The sequence below is a fragment of the Anolis sagrei genome, chromosome 1 (assembly GCF_037176765.1).
Source record: "Anolis sagrei isolate rAnoSag1 chromosome 1, rAnoSag1.mat, whole genome shotgun sequence".
Lineage (NCBI taxonomy): Eukaryota > Metazoa > Chordata > Lepidosauria > Squamata > Dactyloidae > Anolis > Anolis sagrei.
This window is the reverse complement of record NC_090021.1, coordinates 334524797-334537144: the sequence shown is the minus strand read 5'-3', so window position 1 is coordinate 334537144 and position 12348 is coordinate 334524797. Positions and strand designations below refer to the sequence as shown.

Here is a 12348-nt window from a genome sequence, read left to right as displayed (position 1 = left end):
AATCAAAAGACAGGAGGAAGTCTGTGACCAAGGGCTCTGCCCTGAGGTCGTAATTGAGGACAACCTCCGGGATGCTGAAGTTGGGAAAAATGCCCACATAATACCTCTGTCTGTCCTGTATGTCAAACGGCATTGAATGTTTGCCGTGTATGTGTTCTGTGATCTGCCCTGAGTCCCCTTTGGGGTGAGAAGGGCAAATATAAATGCTGTAAATAAATAAATAAATAAATAAATAAAGTTCTGATCACTTCCAGTTTGTTTCTGTTTTCCTTGTTTGGCAGTTTATGCAAAACAAGAAATACAATTCTTCTTCTTCTTCTTCTTCTTCTTCTTTTTATTATTATTATTGTTATGGATATGAGATCATGACTCAGAATTTTAGATGGTTTTTAATCTGTTTGATTGATTACTATGTACTTTAATTGCTTATATGCTTATATTGTTTTATATTTTGATGAGATATATGTTATTGTTTATCTGTGCAGCATTAAATTTTTGCCGGATTTGTACCCTCTGGGGTAGAAATGAAGTAAATAAATTAATAACAAATAAATAAATTATTACAACTCCTGGAAAGACCAATTTGTAGAAAATCATTTATTCTTCGTGTCGTCCGTGAAATGCGCACCTATGGGTTCTTCTTTGCGCATGCGCAGAAACTCGGAACATTTCTAAGTTTAAAGAATTAAAAATGATTATTTGAGCCACCTAGGCCCCGCCCATTCCCCCGCCCCCCTGGATATAAGCGCCGAGCGGCGCCGCCATTATCTAGTTTCCTTTTCCGCGCTAAACTAGCAGCATCTCGGAACAACTCCTCCTCGATTTCCTCTGACTAACTGGACTGACTTGGACTGATTTCTGGACTTTGGTTGCCTCTTTTCTCCACCCTCGACTCGGACCGGCTGACAACTCTTTTTCTTCACCCTCAGGCTAGATGTCTTCCCTTTATTTCAAAAATTGCTCAGCTTGCGGGGCCACCCTCCCCGAAGCTGATAGGCACTCAAGATGCCTCCTTTGTTTGGGAGAATCCCATAATCTCCAATCTTGTGAGATTTGTTTAAGCTTTACTACAAGGGCTCGTAAAGGAAGAGATGCCCGTTTGAAAGCTCTGTTGTATGAGCGCGCTCTGGCTCCACAATCCCTCCCCACTCCCTCCCTCTCTTCCCCATTGATAGAGCCCCCTCAGCCTCCCTCCCCACGCATTGGGGAAAGGCATGAGTTGGATCAGGCAACTGTTTCCCCTGTGGAACCGCCTGCAAAGAAACAAAAACTCCCCAAACAGCCCACGAGGCTGGGGAAAACAAAAGAGAAAGCAAATAAACAGAAAAAGGGACGGCAACTCACTGACACACAGTCCTTGAGTCCTCCCAGACTGGAACCGATGCCCCATTCCTCCGGATCCGTGCTGCACCTCCAGGAGCCACTCCCCACCATGCTCCAACTGGATGACCCCTCCCACCTCCCTCCGCTCGAACTCCTGGCCCCTCAGCTGGAGTTGGAAGCCCAGCCCTCTGCAGGCCGATCGGCTTCTCCTCCTCCGCTTCCTCTCTCCCAAGCCTCCCCCCTCCCATCCCCTCTTCCTCAAGCCCCGGCCCCGAGAGAAACTCCCTCCCCCGTTCCGGCTGCGCCGATTGCGCAATCTTCCCGCCGCCGCCGCCGATCCCCTTCTCCTGAGGCGGAACCGACAGCGCCCTCCTCTCCTCCTCTCAAAAGGCCCCGTCCTTGCTCCTCTGAGCACTTTCAACCATATGGGTACCCAGAGTACCCTTACCACCTCTATCCCCCTCCTCCTCCCTTCCCACCATACCCTTTCTATTATCCTCCCCACCCTGATCACTATAGGGGCTTTGATGCCTCCCATCTGGAGGACCCTAGATACCCTCAGCCCCCCCGTGCGCCTCCCACGGCCACACTCTCTCGCCCTCAGGAAGACCAAACTGAGGCCCAAACCCACCCACCCGAGCAAGATCCCATCAATCCACCCCTGCCAGACTCAGAAACCATCGACCTTGAATCCAATGATGACACACCTGCCATCCTGGATACCCAACCTGACGCTGACCCCTCCCCTAAAAATGTGGAGGAATTCAAAAAATTCTCAGCTCTTTTAATAAGACTAACTAGAACCTTAAACTTAGCCACTCCGGAACCTACCGATACGGTAGCTGACCCGTGTTTTACTTCCACTGAACAACAACAACCATCATCCACTGTGTTGCCCACTCTACCTTACTTATTAAAAATTCTCAAAAATAATGGAGTTGCCCCGGCTTCTGTCCCGGCAACTCCTAAGAGGCCTGAAAACTTGTACCGTATTGACCTTTCCTCAGCTTCATGGCTTGCTAAAATGCCTAAAGCAAATTCTGTTGTGACTGATGCTCAACCTAAACCAACTCAAATTAACCAAACCTCTCCTTCTGATAAGGAAGGAAGAAAGTTGGATGCTATGACCAAAAAGTTCTACTCCTCAGCATGCCTCTTTGCACGCATGGCTCACTATGGAGTATACATGAGTGTATACCAGACTGCCTTGTGGAACAAAATTGCTCCCTATCTAGACCTGTTACCACCAACTGAACAACCTCTAGCCACAGCTTTTAAACAAGAAGCTCTCCTTTTGGCCTCCCTACAAAAAGACCTCTCCAAAAATATTGCTGACACCGCAGGCAAACTTATTGCAGGATCAGTGGCCCTTCGTCGCCACGCCTGGCTAAGAGCAGCTATCCTTTCTCAATCACAACGCACCCTGATTGAAAATCTCCCCATGGATGAGGCAGGCCTTTTCAATCCTGAAACAGACTCTCAGTTAAAACACTCCCATGAAATGAAACAAACAGTATACAAGTATGACCATCAACCATACTCCTACCAACGCCAACGATGGGGCTCCTATTATTACCGTCCTCAATACTACAATAGGCCCTACAACACCTCATTCTACAGGGGACGACAAAGACCTTACAACCCCTCCACATCATCAAGACGACCGCCCCTACCTTCCAGAGGTCAGTACCGTGGTACCAGGCCCCCCAATACCAACAAACGCCGTTTTTAGCACACCTACACTTACCGACACTCCCTCACCACCCCACACCCAACCGCTTACATACCTTGACAGACTACATACCTTCCTTCCGACATGGCAGTCCATAACCACAGACACCTGGGTCTTGGACATCGTTGAAAGGGGTTATGCCATAGAATTTGACAATTATCCCCCAGTGGGTAATGTACTGCTAACACCACCTTCCCAAATCATTTGGGAAGAGATTCACTCTCTCCTCCAAAAGGGCGCCATCTCGCCTACTCCCTCACAAGATTCAGACATCTGTTTTTTCTCCCGTTACTTCCTGGTGGACAAGAAAGATGGTGGTCTACGCCCCATCCTTGATCTACGTAAACTCAACACTTTCATTACACCACGTAAATTTCGTATGGTGACACTCCCCAAAATCCTTCCCTTCATTCCCAAGGACTCATGGTTAGCCACGATTGACCTTCGAGACGCCTACTTCCATATTTCAATTAGACACTCCCACCGCAGGTTCCTTACCTTTGCGGTCCAAAACAAACTATTCTCTTTTAATTCTCTCCCGTTCGGACTTTCCACATCTCCAAGGGTATTCACCAAATGCATGTCTGTTATAGCCGCACACCTCCGCCAGCAAGGCATCACAGTTTTTCCTTACCTGGATGACTGGATGTTTTGCTCATCCTCTCGATTACAACTGTGCAAGGATACTGATTATACTTTATCTCTTTTACAGGATCTGGGTCTGGTTGTGAATCACGAAAAATCTCACCTGACCCCAACACAACGTATCCAATTTATAGGAGCCATAATAGACTCCACACTCCAGAAGGCCTTCCTCCCAGAAGATCGCTTCCTAAATCTGTGTCAGGCTATCCTAACCCTACAACAATCCCGCCAAACATCAGCTTGGGCTATCCAATCTATCCTTGGCCATATGGCTTCTACCACAAGTGTAACACCCTTTGCCCGTCTAAGAATGAGACCCCTCCAAAGTTGGTTTCTCAAAGCGTTCGACCCCCTTCACGAACCCCAGTCACGGGTCCTAAAACCACCACCCCCTGTCCTCCAGTCACTCTCATGGTGGACAAAGCAATACAATGTTCTCTCGGGGATGCCATTCAACCATCCCCGTCCCTCCATGTCCCTCACAACCGACGCCTCCAACTCAGGTTGGGGAGCACATCTCAAGGGATTCCAGATCAGTGGCCACTGGTCCCCACAAGAGCAGAAGCTCCACATCAATGCCTTAGAAATGATGGCAGTGGAGAAGGCTCTTCGGGCCTTCACACGCATTGTGTCCAATCATGTCATACAAATAATAACAGACAACACCTCTGTCAAATACTACATCAACAAACAGGGAGGAACACGCTCACGCACACTCCTCCACATCTCACAACAAATTTGGGAGTGGTGCATTCTGAAGAATGTCCTCCTCACAGCCATCCACTTACCAGGCCAGGACAACATCCTGGCGGACTCTCTAAGCAGATCCTCAAAAAACAACCACGAGTGGCATCTCCACCCCAGACAGTTCAAAGCCCTCACACGCAAGTGGGGCGAACCCAGAATAGACCTATTTGCATCTCCAATAAACAACCACTGCCCACTCTACTGCGCACGGCTCCACCCTCGCGCATCCCAAGGTTGTCTCGGGGACGCCTTCCTATTCCAATGGTCGCCCGGCCTCCTCTACCTCTTCCCACCGCTCCCCCTCCTATCCCCAGTCATAGCCAAAATAATTCAGGACAACACGGACTGCATTCTAATCACACCCTGGTGGCCACGACAACATTGGTTTGCCCCCCTTCTCCAAATTTCCAACAAACAATACCTCCACCTCAGCCAAACCCCGGACCTTCTCACAGTATAGAACGGCCTGGTCCTACACCCCGACCTGCAATCTCTACGCCTAACGGCGTGGAGAATCAAACCACACTAGACCTCTCTGACGAAGTCTCCCGTATACTTTTGGCGGCCCATAAACCTGCCACCAAGAAGTCATATGACTATAAATGGGCCTCTTTCAAATCCTTTGCTCACTCACTGGGACACAACCCTATCTCTGCCCCAGTTCCCTTTGTTTTAGACTTCCTTGTCCACCTTTCCGACAAAGGTTTCTCCCTTTCTTCGGTGAAATGCTACCTGTCAGCCATTTCATTTTTCCGAAGGAAGTCCGGGCTGCCGTCCCTTTTTCAGGACCATCTGGTACAGTTGTTTCTTAAGGGCTACAAAAATATCCACCCTCCTGTCTCCCCCCCTCCCCCCCAGTGGAGCCTGGAGCTAGTGCTATCCCAATTATCCAAACCACCATTTGAACCTATGGCCTCTAATGATATCTCCCACCTGTCGTGGAAGACGGCCTTTCTTGTGGCCATTACTTCAGCTAGGAGAGCCAGCGAACTCGCGGCCCTCCGTTCAGACCCTCCTTATGTGAGATTCCACCCTGACAAGGTTGTCCTCCGCACCGATGTCACGTTCCTTCCTAAGGTGGTCTCTCATTTTCATATGTCACAAGACATTGTTCTACCAAATTTTTTCCCCAACCCATCCTCCCAGTTGGAGGTAGTTCTGCACTCCCTTGATGTTAAAAGAGCACTCTCCTTTTACTTACATAGAACTTCCGTTTATAGGAAGTCTCCCAGATTGTTTTTGAAATACAGGAAAGACGTACTTGGCCAGCCTGTGTCCTCCCAAGGACTGGCCTCCTGGATTGTTGCAACCATCCGTCTAGCCTACCAGCTCGCAGGGAAAGAACCTCCATCCCACCTCGTGGGACATTCAACCCGCTCTGTGTCTACATCTCAAGCATTCCTCAAGGGAATTCCCTTGGATCAGATTTGCAAAGCAGCTACGTGGGCTACGCCGTCCACGTTCGCCGCTCACTACAAGCTTGACATACAGGCAAAGCAAGATGCTAGCTTCGGCAGAGCAGTTCTTTTCTCCTGTGTGGCATGACCCACCTCCAGGTCAGTAGCTTGCTATTCACCCATAGGTGCGCATTTCACGGACGACACGAAGAATAAATAAAGGTTGCTTACCTGTAACCGTATTTCTTCGAGTGTCAGTCCGTGAAATCCGCACGACCTGCCCGTCCTCCCCTCTGTCATGCCATTCTCCTGGCTGCTGTTTAGCGCTGGGAACTAGATAATGGCGGCGCCGCTCGGCGCTTATATCCAGGGGGGCGGGGGAATGGGCGGGGCCTAGGTGGCTCAAATAATCATTTTTAATTCTTTAAACTTAGAAATGTTCCGAGTTTCTGCGCATGCGCAAAGAAGAACCCATAGGTGCGGATTTCACGGACTGACACTCGAAGAAATACGGTTACAGGTAAGCAACCTTTATTTCTCAAGTGTGCTTGAATAGTGTGTGGCAGTTGAGTGCTAAAGGAGCAAAACATCTTGAATTTCCAGTGTCAAGAGCAATTATATGTAAAACTTAAATTGCAGCTAGCATAATACGGCATTTCAATGAGTTTTTATGAATGCATAAGGAGTCTTGTGGGAGGCTTTCCGAGGGGATACGTGTGATATTTGGCCCTAAATTGAATTGTTGCTCCTAATCAGATCAGTTCTACTGAGTCTATGCTGTTTAACTAAATCAGTTACAGCCTACATTGTTCCAATGCTTGTCTAGACATTTAATAATAATATAATAATAATAAAACTTTATTTATACCCTGTCACCATCTCCCCAAGGAGACTCAGGGCAGATTACATGAGGCCAAGCCCAACAACACATCAATAAAACAACAAAGCAGTAATCAAATAAAATAATACAGTTAATATAACTCACATATAGACAATAACACACAAAAAATTTAAAACCTATCGCTGGGCCAGATGTAATAAATTATAATTTTAAAATAAACTTTGGGCATGAACAGAGGTAGGATGTATCTAAGCAGGTGGGGTTTAAAGTATAGTGAAGGGAGAGCAACCCAATGGGTAGTTAAAGTACTCTGAGGATATTTTGCAGGGAATTAATCAGAGCAGGACATTGTTTCCTTTTATCAGGGACGGCACACTGGAACAGCTATGTTTTCAGGCTCCTCCTAAAGACTGCCAATGTGGGGGCTTTAATAGTTTATGCTAACACTAGGCACAATATGTGTAGTTGCTTCTTATGCTAAACATGTATGCAAAAAGCATTCAATTCTCAGGTTTCCTCAAGTTAATCCATAGACAGATCATATAGTAAATTAACATTTCTTCTAGGTGATCTAAGCAAATATTTTGCCAGAGATTCAGAACAGCTGCCATCATCTGGAAAAGATGAACAGACACAACAGGGGATTCCAGAAGTAAGTGCATTCGTTTTCTTTGACATACAGGTGGTGTTTCATAGGCTTATTTCCAATAGGTTGTGTTGGTGATGTGTTTCAACTTGCGGCTACCCTCAGGAAAACCTATAATGGAATTCCCTGGGGTTGGAAGTGTGTGCTGAAGGTCACCATGGCTGAGCAGAGATGCAAACCCTCTCTGTCCACCTTTCTGGTTTCCAGAGTCTTAGTCCATTGCTCAAACCCTTATGCCATGCCGGCATGCAAACATAGGATTACTCCATGTGTCTTGTTCAAAAAGAGACAAGATGTTGTCCTGTCTGTGGTTTGTAGGATGGAAGCTTCTTTCATCGTTTTCTTCTTCATCCCTCCAATAGGTTTGTTTCCACGAAACTGCAGTACATGTTCCTTCAGAAGTGAAAGAGGAAGCAGCTAAACGAAAAGGTAATATAATGTATGCATCCTTATTTCTGATGGTGATTCCAAAAGACTTGAACTGAGTCTGAATCAACAAATCATTGGGGGGGGGGGGGGAGAGTTGGGTTATCAGTCCAGACTAAGTGTTCATCCAAATGGGATAAAACACATAATGTGGTTCAGTCATTGGTTCAGCTAGAATCACAGTGATAACACAGAGTAAAATCTTTATCCTGGAAGGTTTGAGTATCAAAGGAGGGTGACAAAAGCATCCAGTGAGATGGTGGCTTTGGCATCACTGTTGTCAGAAATGACTGGGAGGCACAATAACAATTGTTTATTTTATTCTACAGCAGCTGACATTTTTATCTCCCAGTATGATGCTGGGCAGAAGGAGGCTGTAAGAGCTGTATTCAAGCAGCGGTAAGTATGGCAACTTGGAACAAAGTATTAATCTCTTCGAATGGTTCTAAAGCACTAGATATGTCTAGTCACATCTTGAGGGTACAAAGAATTGAGTGCCCCGTGATGTCTTTCACAACTTTTAAATGGTTGATCACAACAGAAAACGCAAACACGAAAACCCTTATATTTAGCACAAGCAATGTACTGAAATGAAGCTACATGGTCATTCAAAGAGCAAATGACATCCCCTCTTTCTTTGAATCTCTTTTTGGCTAACTCTCACTTTTGAAGTACTATAGGCAGTGATTAATTCAAGCTTTGAGGTAGATAATTTGGAGCTTTCTCCAGATTGTTTGGATTATATTCCCCATAAACCTTAGACCAGTGGTTAAACACTGGGTGTTGTAGTCTCAGATCATCTAGACCAGTGGTTCTCTAGCTGTGGGTCCCCAGATGTTTTGGCCTACAACTTCCAGAAGTCCTCACAGCTGGTAAACTGGCTGGCTCCCACAAACTATGTTGAATTGGTTGAGTTGCAGGCCAAAACACCTGGGGATCCACAGGTTGAGAACCACTGATCTAGACTCAATCACGTAGTCTCAATTTTGTGATGCCTGCTCCTGTTTTAGCCAAAATATTCTCTGGTGTCCATTCCTATTCACTACACCAGGGGTGTCAAACTGATTTTTATTGAGGACCACATTAACCATATAGTTGCCTTCAAAGGCCCATTCAATTCAAGGACAGAGAATCCGTGGATACAGAGAGCCAAATATAATTTCTTTTACATATCGGTCAGTGCTCTTTAGCTATTACTCAATTTGAATCCCCAGATGTTATCGAACAACAACTTCCATCACTCTTGATTATCCGTCATGTGGACCCCATGGGGACAACAGGAATTGCAGCCGAACAACACTTATGGCTCTGAGGGTGGGGACATTTCAAAGTCAGACATCATATCCACAAGACTTGTATCTAAATTCAAACCCCACTCTCCTGATTAAACAAAACAAAACTTTAGCCTCCCAGATGTTCTTGTATCACCATTCTAGTTATGAAGTCTAATAATGAGGAATAAAGGAGTTGTAGTTTAACATCTAGAGGGTGGAAAGAAGTGTAAGGTCATTTCCTCTAATGACCTTACACTTCTTTCGACCAATAACACTATGTAACATGATATTTGTTCCTGGGTTCCTTGACTCAATTATAAAAGTGTAAGGTTATTTCCTCTAATGTGGAGCCCCCGGTGGCGCAGTGGGTTAAACCCCTGTGTCGGCAGGACTGAAGACCGACAGGTTGCAGGTTCGAATCCGGGGAGAGGCGGATGAGCTCCCTCTATCAGCTCCAGCTCCTCATGTGGGGACATGAGAGAAGCCTCCCACAAGGATGATAAAAACATCAAATTATCCAGGCATCCCCTGGGCAACGTCCTTGCAGACGGCCAATTCTCTCACACCAGAAGCGACCTGCAGTTTCTCAAGTCACTCCTGACATGATAAAAAAAATCCTCTAATTGTGAACTGAAGAATTTGTAGAAAAGCACTAGGAAAAAAAATCCTTTCAAAGAAATAACTACTCACTGGGTCTGTCTTCTCAACTTAGAATTCAAAATGCTCCAGTGTTTAAAGAGGTGAAGGTACAGCTCCTAGGAAACATGTCCTCAGACAAGAAGGACAGTCCTAAGTCTTCCCACAGCGAGATGGATTCAGCTGCCACCATTGCGGCTGCCACAGCAGCAGCCATTGCTTCTACAGCTCCACTTCTCAAAGTAAGGAACTGGTTTTGATGTCTGTTCCCAAAGCATTTTAGGCAGGTGCATGCTACTCTTGATTATGAGGAGCAGTTTGTTTACTTTCTCCATCCTTGTGCTTTTAGGAAGCCATGCAATTGGCTCCAGACATAGACTTTAGAGTTGAACAGGAGGATTTAGAGATTCCGAGAGGAGATAATAATAATAATAATAATAATAATAATAATAATAGGGATTTAAAGATCGAACAGTAAAGACTCTGGCACAAGCCAGTCAAGGTGATCCCAGTGGTGATCCACACATTGCATGCAGGGCCTAAAGGCCTTATCCAGCACTTGAAAACAATCAACACTGATAAAATCAGCATCTGTCACTGCAAAAGGCCACCCTACTCGGATCTGCATGCATTATTCACCAATATATTTTATGTTGTTGGGGGCATTGAATTATGCCAATTGTAAACCGCCTTGAGTCGCCTTTGGGCTGAGAAAGGCAGTATATAAATACGATAAATAAATAAATAAATAAATAAATCACACAGTCCTAGATACTTGGGAAGTGTCCGACATGTGATCGAATACAAAAGCCAGCATAGTGATCTTGTTTGCTATATACAAATTTTGTTCTATATCTAATAATAATAATAATAATAACAACAACAACAACAATATAAATTATTATTAACAATAATATTGCATCTGGCCCTGCCATAGGTTTTCAATTCTTGTGTGTTATTGTCTTCTTATGAGTTATATTAACTATTGTTTATTTTTGTTTATTACTTTTATTACTGCTTGTTGTTTTGATGTGTTGCTGGGCCCATGTAAGCCACTCCGAGTCCCTTGGGGAGATGGTGGTGGGGTATAAATAAAGTTTTATTATTATTTATTATTATCTCTATTTATATGCTGCTTTTCTCCCACAATGGGGACCCAAAGTGGCTTCCAACATTTTGAAACACAATGCAAATCTACCACTGTCAACATATAAATAAACATTGTAAACAATCACATACTACATAAATAAGCATTAAAATCAATATACATTAATTGTGTTATTTTTATTTATTTATTTATTTATTTACTGTATGCGTATACCGCCTTTCTCACCCCTGGGGGGGGGGGGGGGCTCAAGGTAGTTTACAACATACTAATGTTGCCAACATACAGTTCAATGCCAACATACAGTACACAAAGAAATCATCATAACTAATTTAATTATTATTTATTTATTTACGGCATTTGTAGCCCGCCTTTCCCAACTATGAACTTAAAATCAATTTAAACCATTAAACATAAGACATACATAAAATGTCCTGTTATATCTTATTACACTTCCAGTGCAACCTCCTGCCGTGCAGGAAGCTATTTGTAGTTTATTTTGTTGTATTAGTTTCTTGCCTTGAGATATCATAATAATAAAAAGGGGGCATTAAAACGTAACAAACAAAAAAAGAGGAAGATTCATCCCTCAACTTCTCAGGTGTCAACTTATGTTTCCTCTCTTCAGGTTCAGAGTGATTTGGAAGCCAAAGTGAGCTCTGTATCCGAAATGCTGAGTAAGTTGCAGGAGACGGACAGACGTCTGCAGCGCGCGGCAGAGCGGCAAACGTCCCTAAAGGCTCCACAAAGTGAGAGATCTCCTTGCCATCAGAGGATCGGGGAGCTTGAAAAACAAATGCATCTGTTTATGGAACAGCGATTACGGCATTTGGAAAACTTTCAGCAGCAGCAAATGAATATTCAGGTAACAGCTGGAAAACACTGTTGTATCTCAGGCTAAGATTCACCTTGCTGTCTCTGACAAACCAGCCAAACTTGTGAGGTAGAAAGTTTATTATGAGGTTTTCCAAACAAATCAGAGTATAAGCAGTAAAAAGATCAGTAGTACAAGGTAAAAATCCAATATAATCCCTTTGAGTCAAAGCAGAAGACTTGAAGCTAAGAAGCAGAGTAAAGTCCAAGAAATAGCATGAGGTTACATGAAGCAGGCTTTTCCCAAGCCCCAAGCCCCAGAGCCGAAGCCAAAGCGAGCCATTTTTGCAACGTTGGAACTGACGCCGAACCAGCTCCAAGGCAGTTTACTTATAGGTAAAACATCAAAACATTGAACATCAAACAGGCAGCTAACAAGCAGTTTTCCCACCAACGGATGAGCTCAAGACTTGGCCGCAATTCGTAAACTCCGTCTCAACACCTGTGGGGCAGCCTGACCTTCACCAGCTGTCTTATCAGCCACATTCCGTTCCTGTGAGAAAAGTGGCTTGTCTCTAGCTACAGATTGTGACTGAGAAAACTGAGAAAACTGAAAGCCCACACCTGCATCTGTACTCCCATTCCCATCATGCTCATCTGCACTTTCAGTCCCATCATGCTGTTGCTGTTGAACCACAACAAACACTCACATTTGCAAGTTTGGCTTTTGCAGAGTAGATTATTCACAGATTTGATGAAAATG

General features: G+C 44.7%; 1 protein-coding gene across 6 annotated transcripts in view; it reads left to right on the top strand.

Annotated features, from left to right (window-relative positions):
- KIAA0586 (KIAA0586 ortholog) overlaps positions 1-12348 on the top strand; it is a 138504-nt gene that overhangs the window by 4059 nt on the left and 122097 nt on the right. For 5 of the 6 annotated variants that reach the window (XM_067463072.1, XM_067463070.1, XM_067463073.1 and 2 more), the window contains exons 3-7: positions 7252-7337; positions 7694-7760; positions 8087-8156; positions 9744-9909; positions 11401-11637. In XM_067463072.1, coding sequence (XP_067319173.1) covers positions 7252-7337; positions 7694-7760; positions 8087-8156; positions 9744-9909; positions 11401-11637 — 626 coding nt within the window. The remainder of the gene's footprint in view (positions 1-7251; positions 7338-7693; positions 7761-8086; positions 8157-9743; positions 9910-11400; positions 11638-12348) is intronic. The other variant, XM_067463074.1, reaches the window with a different exon arrangement.